This window comes from Calliphora vicina, chromosome 3 (genome assembly GCF_958450345.1).
Source record: "Calliphora vicina chromosome 3, idCalVici1.1, whole genome shotgun sequence".
NCBI lineage: Eukaryota > Metazoa > Arthropoda > Insecta > Diptera > Calliphoridae > Calliphora > Calliphora vicina.
In genome coordinates, this window is record NC_088782.1 from 48,889,467 (window position 1) to 48,907,728 (window position 18,262).

An 18,262-nucleotide genomic window follows, 5' to 3' on the forward strand; every position below is an offset into this window, starting at 1 on the left:
TATTCTTGTTAATATATGTAATTTTATAAAAAATATAAATGGCCTGTTTCACGATGACGAAAGAAAAATAATTTGAACAAATTTGTATGAAAACTATTCGAAAGAATTTTAAAAGCAAAGAGTAATAGCAATTTTGGGTCAAAAAATACGAAAAATCAGGATTTTCAATTTTCAACTTCAAAACGATTTTCTTTTTAACAATTAAACTTTTTCATACTGTTTTCTTATTTGTTATATAACTAACAGATGGCGATATTATTAGAATATATAAGAGATATTTTGAGACCCCATAGCGCCGCTACTGAGGGGTCTTTGGAAACAGTCTTCAACAAATAAAATAAACATGAATATGTACTTTGCTACATGACAGATTTATTCGCAAAACATTTCGATTCTGACTCATTTGCACAGCTTAGCGATATTTTTACAAATAAAGCTTGAGTGTCTGTAATTCTCAAACACTCTATAGTTGTATTTGTATAATATCTTTAGTTTTTCTAAAGCCTTTTGGGAAAAGGTTTCCTGATGATCTGGCCTAAGCAACCAGTGAAATGCGCATAGGAACTAGCTTATCCCCGAACAATAAATTTCAGTGAATTTATCAAATTAAAAATTGGGAATTTAGCATAAAACAATTTTACTAAAAGAACAAAAAAAAATAAATTTTACTTATTGTAACGTTTTGTTTTAAAATCTAAATTTTTATAAAAAGTGGTCTTAACGCTTTTGCTCACTAAGCTAACGATATACAAATTATCGTAAGCGACATTTTCAAAAATTTTTTTTTTAACAAAAATTAAAATGTTATGGACCGCCTGATGTTTTAGCGTTCACAGAATATCAAAATTGTTAATAACTTCAAAATTATAGGGGGTAAGATTTTATCGTAAGTCAATGTTTACATTTTACAGTAAACGACTTTTATCGTAAACGACACATAGTAGTATAGAAAAAAAGAGGGAAATAAATCTATAACTTCTAAATGGTTAGATTGGTTTGAATGAAATTTCACATGAGAAAGGAAGAAGAGTTGTCGAGTTTAAGTTCTGAACGTGGACCTCATGGGCCCACCAGGGTCGCCACCAAGGCTCCTCAAAGTAGGACTCCTCGGGTATGTTACATTTTTAAAACGATCCTATTTCTTCATTTGTGTTCCGATTTCAAAATAATTACACATATAAAATCTTTTCATCGAGCGCTACCTCGAAACCTAGTCGTTGCTATCAATAATCTCTTATAGCTTAGGAGATATTCGCATTTGAAAATTAAATTTTCAACATTTTTACCCAACTTACTCCAGTTTTTTGATAACAGCGTATCCAAATATTTTCCGATTTTCTCCAGTTTTCTTTCATTAGACTAACAACATATATGTATATGTGTAAAATAGAAAAAGAACTGTTTAAAAAAAATGACTAAGTCCAAAGTTATATGCATTTTAATTTAAAAAATTTTAAAAAGCCGATTTTTCGCTAATTTTTGGGGAAAAAATATTTTTTTTCTTTTTAAGTTATCGGAAAAAATTTCTAAAAGGATGTATAAGGAATTTATACTTTCTGAAAGCTAAATTTTCATAAAATATTTTAATTAAAAAAAAAAAATTAAACATTTTTCTTACCGAGGGGACCACCTGACCATTAAAAAAACACCTATTTTTTATGTAAAATTAAAATTTAGCGCAAAAATTCTCAAATCTCATATTCGATATCAAAATATAGTAACCGATTTTAGATGGCCCAATATGCTTTTAATTATTTTGTAAAGGGTTCCGATAACTCCGACCCTGGTATGGATATTATAGCCAAAAAACTAAAAATTTCCATTTTTGAAAAATAGACAAATAGCTTGAACGAAATTATATTATATCGCATCATAACATTTTTAATTTTATGTATAAATTTCAAAATAATTCTCCTGTAAAATTTGTGTTTTGTCGCTTACGATAATTTGGCGCTAAGGGCTGGATATAATCACTAAAGCAACAATTTTCACTCGATGTCACAATATATCGCATTCGTTCAAGAATACTGTATTAACTCAAAATTTTAAAATTTTGTGTAGAGGACAAAAACGGTTTGTGATTACATTTTAAGAGAATTTGAAAATCCGAATACATCATAGTAAGCAAATTCCGTTTGAAAATATATTTACATTGTTTTCTTTAAAATTTTTGCAATTATTGCAAAATAAATCTATTTTTTGAGTTACTACCATTTTTCTGGATCTTCTCGATATTTTTTTGTATTATTTTATCAACAAAACAGTATCAACTCAAAATACAACCAAATTTAAATAAAACAATTTGATTATTTTTAACTCGAATAAAGGCTCAATTCAAAATAATAAATTTTTTTATGAAAATATACGATGTATTTCTATTTAAATTTTTGTACTAACTCAAAATAATAAGGGTACTCATTTAAACGCTTAAGTTTCCCATTTGTGCAAATGGGCAAATTTGCGCGACATGTTTCATGAACCCACCTTTTCAATTTTGTGCAAGTTTATACAGAAAATTTATATTTGTCAAATAAAAATACATAAATTCAACAAAAGCTTTAATAATTTTTTTTCAAATTGTATAAATTTTAATTTTAAAATGTTGAATGAAAGTTAAATCTTTGGAACAAACGGTGGTATATATAGATTGGAGGACTTTGTTTATGTTCTAGCTGTTGGTTAATGTTTTCATACACAATGTCATTTAATACAATCATTCTGTTCCAAAGTTACACAATTTTCACATGCACACAATTTTTATATTTTATTTGATTTTTATTTCTTATAAATAAAAGTAAACAAAAGCAGCTGATTCATCAAATGCACAATAAATTCAAGTTTGCGAGTCTAAATTGTCGCGCAAACTTATCGGAGTTGTGCAAACGAATTTCCATACATTTTTTGACATTTCATTTGCGAGAGTGTAAAAATGCACAGATTGCACAGTTTGCGAGGCTTTTAAGCGTTTACATGAGGACCCTTAATACCTTTTTGTTGATACAAGGTAGTCACTAATTATCACGTAAATGGTCTCAAATGTGGTTTTCGAGATTAAAGAGTAATCGGAATACGTTGAAATTTTTACAGTAGATATTGATGTTGTCAGTTGATTTCTTGCAAAAAGTGAATTTTTAAAAATTTTGAGTTAAACAGTATTGTAGAACAAGTGCGATATTACTACCATTAAAGAACTTTTTTATGTAATTTAAAAAGAAATTACACAAGTAATAACACAAGGGGCCATGATCTCATCATAGGATGTGATGCTAATGCCCATCATACTCTGTGGGGGAGCTCGGATATAAATGACAGGGGTGAGTGTTTACTTCAATACCTTCTATCTACTAACCTAAGTGTTTGCAATAGGGGTAATATACCAACGTTCTTCAATAGGATCAGGGAGCAGGTCATTGATATTACCTTGGTAGGGAACACTGACTTAGTTAGAATTCTTGATTGGAGAGTTTCACTCGAGTGCTCATTCTCCGATCACCACAGGATAGTGTTTACGATACAGCTTACACTGGATAGGGAAAAACCCTTTAGAAATCCTAGGAAAACCGACTGGGTCAAATTCTGTAATCTTAGTGACACCATACCACATCCAGCAATGGATAGATTAAATGGTACACGGGACTTGGACGACTCGGTGGATTTTCTATCCAGGTCATTAAGGGAAGCCTACTATGCTTCGTGTAGGGAGCGGCAGGGACCTAGGAAATTCCGGCAACCATGGTGGAATCCTAGACTAATGCAGCTAAGAAAGGAATGTAGAAAATTTTTTAATAAGGCGAAGAGGGACCAAGACTTGTTAAGCTGGGACGATTATCGTCAAAGCTTCAACACTTTCAAGAGGGAAACCAGACGGGCAAAGAGGGAATCTTGGGAGCGTTTATGTGGGGAACTGGAGAATACCACGGAGGCATCGCGTCTACGAAAGGTACTATCCAAGGATCCTGGTACGCCTGGATTCCTGATGAAACCGGATGGTAACTTTACTGAAAGTAGTATCGAAACTTTGGAACTGCTAATGGAGACACACTTTCCGGGTTGCAGGGATGATGAAAATGAGGTATCCGCTTCGGAGCATCTTGCAGCTTCTCAAATCCACATAAGTGAATTAGTTAGATCCATTGTTAGCGTGGAGAAAATCTCGTGGGCGGTGTCATCTTTTAAGCCCTATAAATCACCAGGGCCAGATGGCATATTCCCAGCGTTACTCCAAAAATCGATTTCAACCATCATGCCATGGCTTATAATGATATTTAGGTACAGCCTGGAAACAGGATACATCCCTAAAGAATGGAGAGAGGTTACAGTGGTATTTATCCCCAAAGCGGGAAAGGTAAACCACAGTACCGCAAAGGACTATAGACCGATCAGTCTGTCATCGTTTTTATTGAAAACACTGGAAAGATTGGTCGATATCCACGTCAGGAACATCCTCTCCCCTGATAATTTCTGTAGGGCACAGCACGCATACCTTAAAGGCAGGTCGGTGGAGACAGCCTTGCATGACGTTGTCGGAACTATAGAGGGGACACTTGACAAGAAGGAATATGTTATGGCATCTTTCTTGGATATAGAGGGTGCGTTTAATAATGTGAACATATCCGCAATAGTTGATGCACTGGGTGACTTATGTGTTGATCAGCGGATAAGGAATTGGACAGAAAATATGCTTAGGAGCAGGGCCATTAACTCTAATATGGGTATTGGTAGGACAAGGAAAGTTGTGACAAGAGGCACACCACAAGGTGGGGTCATCTCTCCACTTCTGTGGAATCTTGTCGTAAATAAAATCCTTTTCAGGCTCAGTAGGATAGGTACCAAAGTAGTCGCATATGCTGACGACGTTGTGCTTCTTATTCAAGGGAAGTTTCTTCCCACAATAAGTGAACTCATGGAATCAGCGCTCAGCGTTCTGCTATCATGGGCCAAGGAAAACGGTTTGGGTGTTAACCCTGCCAAAACCGAACTGGTTCTTTTCACCAGGAGATATAAAACTCCAGAATTTAAACCTCCACGACTGGATGGTACTTTTCTGAAGTTTTCAAGCGAAGCCAAATATCTTGGCGTAATTTTGGACTCTAAGCTCTCGTGGAAACGTAATGCTGAGAGTCGAATGAAGAAGGCATTATGTGCCTTCTATATATGCAAGAAAACCTTTGGGAAGAGATGGGGTCTTAAACCATACATTGTACACTGGATGTACACCGCGGTCATAAGACCTATTTTGACCTATGGGGCTCTTGTTTGGTGGAGAGTGGTGGACACTAAGACTCACCTCTCTATTCTAAACAAGGTACAAAGATTAGCATGTCTTGCAATTACTGGCTCTATGAATTCCACACCTCAGGCCAGTCTAGAGACGATGCTAAATATAACTCCCCTTGATATATATATCAAATGCATTTCTGCTAAGTCTGCTCTACGACTCAAACAGTCGAGCGGACTGAAGCACGATCGTATTGGTCATGGCACCATCCTACAAAAGATAGGCAGGCCAATCATAGGGAGGGAAACGGATTATATAATACCCACACCGAATTTTGATAGAACATTTAGGATCAGAATACCGACAAGGGATGATTGGGCCGCGAACTCTGTCCTAAGAGATGACGTGATCTCAATCTATACTGATGGTTCAAAGACAGAAAGAGGCACGGGCTCGGGAATCTTCTCAGATGAGCTGGACCTTTTGATGTCTCTTCGATTACCCGATACCTGCACGGTTTTCCAGGCAGAGATTTATGCTATTGATACAGCCGCGAGAAGAATCCGGGAACTGAATCTCGAAAATTCGACCATACATATCTACTTGGACAGCCTGGCATCAATCAAGGCTCTTAACTCCAACGTGATTAGGTCGAAATGTCTTCTCAATTGTATCAAATCACTGGCACAACTGACACAACATCACGTGGAGTTGATATGGGTTCCAGGACATGCGGGCATCCGGGGAAATGAAGTATCTGATGAGTGCGCAACCAACGGGTCGTCCCTGGACGTATCTCTTGCGCAAAGGGATATTCACACTCCCTTGGTGACAGTATCAAAATTGATAGATGAATGGGCTTTGAGCGAGACGGAACTCAGGTGGTCAAATATCATCACTTGTAGAATATCCAGAATGCTCTGGCCCAATCTGACAGAGGATAGAACTAAGACTCTTTTGTCTCTTAGTAGGAATTCGATTAGACTTCTCACGGGTATAATTACTGGGCACTGCATGATTGGACATATGTCGGAACGTATGGGTTACCCACGTTATGGCTATTGTAGAAGTTGTTTAGATGAAGAGGAGGAGGAATCGGTACAGCACCTTCTATGTGAATGCCCAGCCTTACAAGAGCATAGACTACTACATCTTGGTAGAGCTCTTTTCCATGATCTGGACTGTCTCAGGGATGTGTCACTAGTGAATATGATTGGGTTTATTAGAAGTACCGGCTGGTTCCCATAGGGACCACAGAAATCACATAATAGACGAAACTAGGGAGGGAAACTATTCTCACTTTATGTGTGACATTTTCAGCATAAGGGAATAGTACTTCTAAGGGTACCACAATGGGCCGCAAGGCCTCCGAGTGAACTCGCTAACTTGCGAGCAACCCACGTAACCTAACCTAACCTAAAAAGAAATTGATATCATTGCTGAAATAGCAATTTGAAAAAAGTATGCATTACAATGAGAAATTTTTTTGCAAATATTCATATGAGCCAACTTTTCAAAAAATACATAATAAATTAATTAAATAATATAATAGGTACTTACAAATTCTTTTCATCACTGGTTACCGGCTGAGTTTTAAATCTATCCTTATAGAGATCACGTCTAATGACACTGGGTTTTAAAATTTTAACACCACCCGCTGCATTACTTGAGCTATTCGGATCATTTTGTAGTGGCGATTCCCAAGATGTATTTACAGCTGAAGCAGCCTCAGCACTTGCTGGCACATTTTCACCAGGTGATGATCGTACGCCACTTTGATTGGCAAGGAACTTTTCAACAGATTTTATACGTTCAGCTACTGATATATTTGAGCCGGCCGTGGAGTTGGTCAATGAGGAAACCAATTCACAGGGCAGATCTTGTGAGGTAGCAATTGCATTGAGAGCAGCAGCTAAATCGATCACAGGTGCTTGATCATGACGTTCCAGGGAACGTGTACGTCTTTTGAGTTGGAAGGGTGATAGAGTTTCACGCTGTTCAGTCTCCTGCTTCATACTACTACTGTCGGGTTCGCCCAACGAGCGTCGTTTAGAGGGCGAATCGGTTTTAAGTATGGGCCTAACCTGGGGTTCTTGTTGGCTTTCGCCATCGGAGTAGGGATCGAAATCAAATTCTTCTCTGCTCGATTTACGTGAAGTCTTTAGAATTGGTTTTATTTCATATTCATCCGAGTCGCCGGAAGATTTCTTCTTTAGAATCGGTTTAGGTGGTTTAACCGACTCATCACCCGCAAAAGAATCTAATTTGAGTATGGGTTTGATATCGTATTCTTCATTACTGGGTGTGTAGTTGTCATCAGTTGGAAACTTGTCTCCAGTTTCAACAGCAGCTGAGAGTTCGGCTGCTGCTAAAATCACAGCTTGTGAGATCGATACATGTTTAGGAGCATGGTCTCCTCCATCTGAGGGGGTGGATGTGGAGTCTTTTTTCTTGAGTATACTTTGAGGTTGCATAGGTTCTCTGGTGGCAGAAGGACAGCCATCACTTTTAGAGCTGTCATAACTGCTTTGCTTTAGTATGCCATGATGACCTGCACCTTGAGCAGAGGAGGACGACGAACTGCCATTAGCTACTTCTTCGAGAGAGTTGCGACGAGCTGATTTGATCAAAATGCTGCGTTCATCTGGAGAATGAGAGCGTGAATAATAACGCGATTCATCTAAAGATGAACGTTTTTTGAGTATACCAGCTCGTTTATGTTTCGAGGGAGTATCCATGACACTGGACGAAAAGGTTACAGGCGAGGCATTACTAGATGCAGAACTTGACTCTCCCGCCGACAGATGATCCTTTTTCTTGAGTATCGATACAATATGATTTGGTGTGGCTGAAGCCGTGATACCTTGCATTAATGAAATGGGGGGACAATCAGTACTTTTGCGTCTTAAAATGGGCGAGAGTTTGGCTGGTTCAAATGCCGCAGTTTCCCTCTCTATGCTCTTGGCCTTGAGCATACGCAAAGAACGCAACATGCCGCCACCCTTTAAATGCTCTGCTTCGCCATTGGACATTTCGATATGTTCTAAAGGATCCGGTTCATAGTAAATACATTCCTCTTGCAAAAATGTGGCATGTTTTACGGGTGATGGTCTGCGTTGCTCCTCAGCCTTAGTAGAGGGTAAATTAAGAGATTCTGCTTCGGTTTCCCGTTCTCTTTCTTGGCTGGCTCTCAAACGATTCATGGTCTGGGTTAAACCGGTAATAGCATTTGTCGAATTTGTTGAGCCATCACTTACATTCTCTACAATTTTCATTATTTCTTCCAAACCAGTGCGGGTACGTTCATTTAGTTTGCGATTTACCTCTGAGGAACGTTCCTTGCGCAATTCACCTATGGCCACAGTATCACTACGTTTACTAATTCTGGAGGGTGGATTAGAGGATTTAGGGGACGGACTGTCTTTGGCATTTTTCGGGCTGGCTGTCTGAGCTCTACGACGCTCCGAAGTGGTGGCCAAATCTAAACCTCTTCTGGCCATTTCCATGTGATAAGATAAATCATTGCGTATGGCTGGTTTTGTGGGAGATGGCACACGTGTCTTTTGGGGTGAAATCAAGGCCTTTAGAGAGGCATCATCATTGGGCACCAAGGGACGGGACATGCCCATTTCACGGCGACGTCTTCTACGCATGGCAGAGTCATCTATAAAATAAAAGAAACGGATTAATAAAATATAGTTTTCTTTCTAGAGAAAATGTATTTAATCATTTAACAAAAAACTCATAACATACGTGCATTGAAAATCTCTTTAAAATCACATTGAAAACAAACATATTTTACACAAATCTTCTGGGTTAGTACTACAAAATGATGATCTTTGGTATTTTTCAAAGTGAATGATTGTAAATGTAAATGTTTTAATTTAGTTTTAATATCAATTGCTTGAATTTGTAAATATTCCATTTAAATAATGGCCAGCTATGATTAGAGTTCTTCTACGGGCTTGTGTCTTAAGACTAAATTTGTTGTTTGGAAATTATGCAGATTTTGCTGGTTAGAGAAAGAAAAAAAGGTGCATGATTTGTTTTTTTTGGAATTCTTCAATTGCATTTTTATGCTTAAGTAATCACGAGCACTCAAGCAAAACCGAAATTCATTTAAATTTTAATTTGCTTGTGAAGTGGAATCTCTTATGAAACACCCACTAAATACTTAATGATTTGGAGTTGTTGTCTATAAGAGTTAAATGTTGATATGTCATGCTAATTATGGGTGATAAAACAAAAGAGTAAACCATACATACTTATTTGAAAAAGTGTGCGGTTTTGGAAGGGAATAAAAGTTATAGTTTATGTACTTATAAACAAGATTCGGAGGTATATTATGGTTGTACAGTATTGAAAATGAGAAGGTTTAATGTTTAAGAATATCAAGTTTTGCATGAAATGTGTAAGCAATTATATTAAAATATTCTATGACTTAAATCAGTGGTGGGGACTCATAGCCACCAGGGACCGACAATGCAGATGTATACAACACGAATGTAAGTAAAACTCGTTATTACCATAAAGCTGTCAAATGGTAGACAGTGCCTCAAAAAACAATCACTGATTTGATCACTCTCAACTTTTTTCATTGAAGTTTCACCTTAACTAGTGGTCTTAAATATGAAATTGGATATCAGTCGTCTGGATTATTGAACGCTAAAACGCGTCAAGTTATGCATTAGCTCTGGCGTCGACAAAGTTTAATTCTGAAGACTTTAAAGTTGACTATAAAAAAATTGTGACTTTTCGAGTTATTGCAAAGCTGTTAATTGGCAATGCTATTTCCAATTGTTCCAACGAAAATATGCCATTGTCTAATACAATAGGTCGTACTTATATAAATTGCCTACATCTACGCAACATCGAGATTCGAGATAACTTTTAAGAACTGTGTCAAGTCTGTGCTCCTCTATGCATGCGAGACGTGGAATACGACAGAACACGACGTAAACTCCCTACAAGTGTTTGTTAATAGATGTCTTCGAAGAATATTAAAAGTTTTCTGGCCTAACACCATATGTAACACTCTGGAGACAAAACATCAGCGGCCAGTCCATATTGATATCTTGAACCGCAAATGGCGCTGGATTGGTCACACGCTGCGCAGGCCTTCAGATGACACAGCTAAAATTGCCATTGACTGGAACCCACAGGGTAGGACACGAAGAGTAGGCTCACCGTTACACACATGGCGTCGGCAACTGAACATCGAAGTCAGCCGTAGTGATCTAAGCTGGAGAGAAGAAGTAAAACAACTATCATCGAACCGAATCGAATGGAATAGATTCGTTGTGGCCCTTTGTTCCCAATAGGAACAACAGGACATTATATATATATATAGGTCAAAACTGATGAGGAAAGTTGTTGCTGCAATGAAAATGAAGTCTCAGGAAATAATTATTGAGACCTCATGGGGATTGTTGAGTTGACACTATGAAACTTGGTTGTGGGACAAAGGACTGTATATTAATTCAACTTTAATTTTCCAATATTTAAAGTGGTAAGTGGATTCAAATATAACCCTTGGAATATGTTGTGCAATCCACTCTCTGATCGACTATAATTGAAATTGTACCGGAATTCCGTTAAGCTACGTATCCGCATACACCGTAATCGGCACCGAACACGAAATTCCATACATTTGCACCGAAAAAAAGTTCATTTCAGAAATCGGCAACGAAAATTGGGAACGAAACGGCACCGATCAGTAACGAAAAACCTGTCATTTGGGGCCGGAACGAAAACAACTTCAAGTATGTTGTTTTCGGTGCTGTAGGAACGAAATTATATTAATTATTTTTTTATTTCAAATTTAAAGAAAATCAAAATGAATAAAAAAAATAAATTTTCTTTATTGGAAGAGGAAAAAATAATAGATTTTGTCAAAAATAATGAAATTCTCGACATCCAAAATAAAAAAATAATTTCGTTTCTGTTTTATGCCGCAACGCACCCAACTGAAACGAAAACAATTCAGAAACGAGACGGTGACGAACACCAACGTTTTTCAGTTTCGTTATCATCGCCGATTAGGGTGTATTGGAAAACCCAGCTTAAGTAATGTAGGGGCGATGATACCGGACACTCCATATTAGCCAACCATTCGAGGAGACTTGGCCTGCTTGGATGACACCATTTTCCATCTTCTTTGTCATTGTCCGGCATTAGGAGATCAACGCATCAGGTTTCTGCGAAATCGTTCCTTAAATAGTCTTTCTGAGCTTTCGGACATGAAGTTAGAGTGCATCAATGCCTTCATTAGGAATACCAGGAATAGGAGTGACCTAATATCCATCATGGTGCATAATATTCTCCTCAACTCTCTTCTTCTCATCTCCTTCCTCTTTACTTCTTCTACTCCTTTATTCTATCTGACTTTCCCCTTCTATTGTCATCTCTATCTGGACCTCTTTTATTTCTATTTTCAGGTAACACAAAGGGACCTATTGTTTGGACTCAAGTGAGCTGCTCCCTTTCCTGTCTCTATCATGCTACTGCCTGTTAACCTAACCTAGGTGATGTAAATGACAAGGAGTTCGAATTGAGTGGATTAACTCCCAGGCTGTTTTAAAATACCAAGGCACTTGATTGCTTCTCTCGATAATTGAAAACTATGAATTCGAATGCCCAGAATAAAGCCATTTCAAATTGCCTTTAAATTATTTGAGTTCTCATTTGAGTTGAATGTAAGAATAATCTATATTATGTTACAAAATCGTTAAAGTTATCAGAATTGTGGTTGCTCTACTTTTGAGAGACCTGTCACAATCAGCTGATTCAAATGAGAACTTAGATCCTTCTTAGTGCAATCATTAATATTGACTCTATTTCATCTTGAAATAGTTTGAGATCAGATCTTCAATATCAAGTTTACCATCTCAGACTTCAACAAAAGCTTTGCAGCCCTAAAATTATTTCGAAAAAAGCAGTAAATGGGACGAAACTATCTTTCCGAAAGAAAGGCAATGAGGTTCCTTGTTCAGTATCCGACATGGAAGATATACTGACAAAGTGTTAAAAGGTTGGTAACTGGAAGAGCTGGTGTCTCAGAACTTAGCTTGTTGTTAAATATCAATAAAGATACCTACATTTGCAATTCATTTGGCATAAAATATCACTCTAAGCAAGGTTTAAGTTAAAACGAAATAATTTCGTATTGATTTCAAAATTATTGTTGGGAAACTGGAACTGATCAGCATACTACATTAATAATAGGTTTGTAGTGTTTGTACGTAATCGATAAAATCAAGAATATCTGAAATAAATTGGACAATATAAGTTCATTTAATCAAATACACCTAAACCACTGAATGGATTGTTGTGAAATTTAAAGGATATTTAGATCCTCATATGGTGGATACTTCATATAATCGAGGAAAAAAATATTTTTTATTCGAATGAAGAAAATTTCTCAATTTAGAATTTATTGCCTCACCCGCTTTATAGTCAAGACCTTGCCACGTCCGATTACTACTTGTTTCGATCGAAGCAGAATGCTTTCTCAGGGATAAGTGAGGCACTTTGGAACAGAGTATTCGATATTGGCTGGATTTGTTCTTGGCCTCAAAAAATGAGCATCCATATGTTAAGATGGGAAAAGATCAAAGCTAACAATGGCCAATATTTTGAATAAATTTATATTGAACAAATGTTTTAAAATAAAAGCTAAAATAAAAAATGTATACAGGAAAAAAGAGGAACATTTTTAAGCTTTTGTTTTTAAATATGAATATCCTTGATTCTAAATCAGGAAAAGATGAACGCGTTCGTGTAGTGTCATTTTCTTATTAAATAAACATTTTCAATATTGACCGAAGATCTTAGTTTTTACTTTCTAATTAGATTGTATTTATCCCAAATATTTTTGTATTCGAAATGAATTTGCTGTTTAATTTTTTTTTTACTAAAATTTTACCAAAGATAAACGTAAATTCCAATCAACTTACCACCATCTGGTGTTGCCTCTTCATTCTGCGAACGATTTAAATTTGATTTACGTTTCGAAGACTTATCACGATCCTCAGTACGTCTGGGCGATCTATTTGACTATATATCGAACAAGCCACGGAAACAATAAATAAAAATTAGTTACAAAAATTTCAAACGCATCTAAATAAATATTAACTTACAGTTCTACTTTTATGCACCGGACTCAATTCCAAAAGTTTCTCATTATTTTGAGCGCCATTACTCAACGATGATTTCGACTTATCCGAATCGGTGTACATGGTAGAACAACGTGGCCTGGTGGACGTACTACCCTCATCATTATCCAATGGATTTATGGGCAAATCATTAATTTCCAAGAAATCAGCATCGATTTCATCATCATTATTGATATGCTGAGGTGAGGTTTTTGGGCTGCTAGACGATTTAGTTTTCGCCTTGGGCGAGGCTGTTATTTTAACCGTACATTCTGTGTTGCTATTTTGTATTTTCTGTTTGGGAGATTTGGGTGAAGTGGCATTCGAGCGTAGGCTATTCGAACGGGAGGCGGTACAATGGGTTTCACTAAGATTCTGTTTCATTGAGACCGAAACCGAGGCTACCAGTTTCTTATTGCCACGATGTGTAGGCGAACTATTGGCCGAGGACATTTTGTGATGTTCAGCTTCAGAGCCACTAGTTAATTTCTGATTATCCGAACAGGTGCTGGAGGGAGAAGCACGTCGATTGGATGGTGTGTGATGTGGTTGTGGTTTAGGTGATGTTGGGGAGGTAAAACGTTGCTGTTGTTTTTCTTCGTCCTTTTTCTTGTCTGTGGGGGAAAGGCAAATAAAAAAAAACAAAAGGAGGGAAATAAGTCATACATTCAGAGGTTAGTTTTACAAGGTTTTAATAGGCACAGATGTTTAGTAAAAAATTAATAAAAAAGGTTATACAGTGAGAGAGAGAGAACGAAATAGGAAAGGATAGGAGTAAAAGCTAGAGTTATACAACTGATAAGGTGTTTTAGAAAACAATTAGTCAAATTATTGTTAAGTACTAAACTGGGTAAGAGCTAGACTAAAGTTATATGAACTAATTTCATATAATTTTATTAATAACCATTATTATGGCTAATATGTGTGTATTATAACGGCACCCCTATGTCAAACTAATTTGCATTATTTTTGTTTTTAATGATTTTTTACTAAAAAATAAATTCATATTAAATTCAACCATTAATTAGTTTATTATCTATCCATTAAACCTTAACTCACAATTTGTTAATATTCGTAATTGCTACAAAGCTTCCTGTAGTCATCAAATTTATTTAAAAAGTGTACTTAGGATAATTGTTATCAACTCCAGATACATATTTTTCAATATTAATATAGATAAATATTTTAAACATTTTAGTAAGAATACAATCATTGCTTATAAGTGGTATTTAAATTTGAGGTTATGTTTAAACAAATTTGCGTTCAATTTTATATTGTCATTTTGAAGGGTACATATCTGTCATTTATTCTCACTTAGTTATTGAACATTATAGTGTAAACAGCAAAGTTATTTTTTATTTCGAAAATGTCAATTTTGTAACAACAAAGCGTCATATGCGGGAAGTTATGCTTTACTTCTTTAATTTTTAAAGTGCCGCTGAGGCACACAGATTGCTCACCAAAGCTTATGATGAATGTGTTCCATCGGTTTCAACGTGCGAGAGATGCTTTGTGCGGTTCAGAAGTGGTGATTTTGACACGGAAGACAAATATCGCCCCGACCCAGCCAAACAAGTTTGAATACCAAGAGAATTGGAGGAATTACTCCATGAATATTGTTGACAAACACAACAAGAGCTTGCAAAAACATTGAGAGCTACTCAATCAGCAATTTCAAAAAGTTTGCAAGCAGCAGGTTTGATAAAAAAGCAGGGAAATTGGGTACCATACGAATTGAAGGTGAGAGAGCTTGAAAGACGGTTTTGTATTTCTGAAACGATACTCGCAATAAAATAATCTTTGCACCGAATCATTACTTGCGATGAAAAATGGTTACATTACGAGAACACAAAGCGTAAGTAATTATATATGAAGCCCGGCCAACCAGCCGAATCGACTCGAAAGCCAAATATCCATGGCGATAAGGTAATCTTCTGTATGTTGTGGGGCCAAAATGATCCTATCTATTACGAGCTGTTGAAATCTGGCCAGACCATCACAGGGAACCTGTACCGATCGCAGCCGATTCGTTTGAGCCGAAAAACGCTCATAATATACGGACATGAAACCGTAATATTCCATCATGACAACCCTAGGCCACTTGTTGCGATACCTGTTAAAAACTATTTAGAATAAAGTGCTATTTGTTTCGATCGATTCAGAATGCACTCTCTTGGATACTCTTCACTTCAGATTCGTTCTTCCTTTCGGGCAGAAAACCCAGGTTCCGGTCAGATTCTACTTATTTTTACTGTAGTAGTGATACCAGAGGAAATTGATATGTTCGGGGTAAATACATACATTTTAGAACAGATTAACACAAACTTGAGTTTCGTAAAGGTTGTCTGAGATTTTATGTGGCTTGCCATGGTGAGTAATCTGATAGCGGATTTGGTTATCTAGATATTTAATATTTGATGGAGACTTTCGGCGTTCAATCTTTTTGTATTTTATTCAATATTTTAGTTTAATTATGGGTTTGGTGGATCTTTGGAATTGCCACTCTTTTTATTCCCTTCACCATGAGTGGCAAGGGTATATATAAGTTTGGACATTCCGTTTGAAATTTCTACATTTTTCATTTGCGACCCCACAAAGTATATATATTCTGGATAGTTGTAGATAGTAGAGTCTATAAAGCCATGAAATCTATATTCCGTAGCCCACAAATAACATATGTATGTATATGATACATGAACATATCCCCTATAGACTCGGTTCGGTTGCTATTTAAAATCAAGAAAATCGGCCCACAAATGTATGAGATATAAGGGAAAACCAGGACAACCTCGATTTTTTATCTTTATCCGGATTACTAAGTCATTCACCCCTATCGGCATTAACAATGTTTGTTCCCATGAAATATCCATTTAACTCAATGAGAAAATTGCTATCGTGATATTCCCATGAACTTTTCATTCACAATAGTTAATTTTGTTCGTAACAGCTGTTTATTGTTTACAAAATTCCATCTAAAAATTTCACAACATGGGGAAAATTGTTGAACAAAAAAGGAAAAGCGAACAAATTTCATATGAAATATAGATTCGCGATAGGGGTGATTAATATAGACAATATGGATATCTATTGTTAGATATTTCAAATAACTTTGCAACGGCGTATATAAGGCTATTTTGTAAGTCGGACCTACAATGGATAAAAATCGGGTAAAATATTTTTTAACCCGATTTTTTTTTCACCAAAAAATGTTTTTATCTTACAATTTTTTGTATTAATAAATTATAAAAAAATGTTTGTCATACATTTTTCACTTATAGAAAAGAAAATTGTTTAAAACAAAATTTTATTTAAATTTTGTTTACCTAAAAATATTTAAATTGTTTATTTTAAAGTATAATTTGGTGAAGGGTATATGAGAATTGGCACAGCCGAATATAGCTCTCTTACTTGTTTTAATTTATTTTTCACTTAAGAGCTGTTCAACATCTGCTGAATCTACTATATATCTAATTAGTTGGGACTTCGGGTTGTATTTCGAACAGACAGTTCGAGAGAGAGAGATCGAAATTTTTTTTGGTTTTCTTAGCTACAGTGAGCCTCAAAAGTGAGTATACACCAAAAAATATTTGATATTTTTTTAAGATAATGATAATCCTAAAATTTATTCATCGATTAAAATTTTAATGTTTCGGTTTGTTGGAGATTGAGTTAAATAATAGATTTGGTTGTGGAAAAAAAAGATTTAAGTCAGAATTTAATGATTTTCATGATCCAAAAAAATCAAAAAATTCGTGGGTGTTTACTCACTTTTGAGGCTGTGTGTATATAATTTCCGATCAAAGTGTACTGTATATATTCAGCCTTATCATGTAAGCGTAGGCGTTTTACGACAACGAAAGTTTCGTACTAGATTCATGAAACGGGTTGAACAGTTTCTTTAATTTAGTACGAAACTGTTTTTTACACTATATAACGATGTTTGCCGCATGCTCTTTATAAATAATAGAATATTGTACCAGCCATAATTGATGGGACATTCACTTTGATTGATTTAATTAAGTTACTGCTGTTTTAAAATATTTCAGCTAGAGTGTCCAAAAAACCAGCAAATTTGAAAAACCGGTTTCCGGTTTAACCGAAAAAGTGTTTTTTTTAAAAAACCGGTTTTGGTCTATCTTTATGCAATTATTTTATATATTTTACGAAATATTGTCAAAGGCGACAATTTTCTATAAAATAAATCAATATTATTAAAAATGGTATCAAAGTTTTTCATAAATATGTTTGAGTGAGCTTTAGAAAATTTATTTCATTAAAACCGGTTTGTCAAAAAACCGAAATGTTAAAAAAGCCGAAACCGGTGAAATTTACAAAGATGAAAAAAAACGGTTGACCGGTTTTCGGTTTTGGATACTCTAATTTCAGCACTTGTAAAATTATTCATACTGTTTGAAATAATGATTTGTTTGTCTGGGTTGGTGTAAAAGAATCAGAAGTTATTCATGATCTTGACATAAGAATTGAGTGTGATATTCGTTGAAATAAACACAAGTATGATGTGTCAATTAAATCACTGCAATGAATTGATTTTTTAAATCTATATAGTAAATACACTCTATAGTAAAAGTAAAAACAGTCTATTTATTTCCACATCAGAATGTATTGTGATGAGATTAATTACTACCAATTAAATTTATTAAAAAATTACTTGGCTGCTGACAGAGATTTTCAAATAGAACATCAATTTATTAAAATATGTTAAATATTGATGTTGACCTAAAAAGCAACATTGAACACGCAAATCTTCTCTTGCCTCAATATACATAATTATTAACAACGCTTTGGCATATTTTTGAAATAAATTATTATAAATTAGTTGTTAATTTATATTTTTTAGAATATTATGGGTTAAACATTTACAAATATTAAA

General features: G+C 35.5%; 1 protein-coding gene across 1 annotated transcript in view; it reads right to left on the minus strand.

Annotated features, from left to right (window-relative positions):
• The window catches only part of LOC135954476 (supervillin-like), a 364,594-nt gene that overhangs the window by 245,697 nt on the left and 100,635 nt on the right, over window positions 1-18,262 (minus strand). Inside the window, exons 5-7 of the mRNA XM_065504655.1 lie at window positions 13,357-13,985; window positions 13,174-13,273; window positions 6,779-8,882 (exon numbers count right to left, since the gene is read on the minus strand). Of these exons, the coding sequence (XP_065360727.1) occupies window positions 6,779-8,882; window positions 13,174-13,273; window positions 13,357-13,985 (2,833 nt within the window). The remainder of the gene's footprint in view (window positions 1-6,778; window positions 8,883-13,173; window positions 13,274-13,356; window positions 13,986-18,262) is intronic.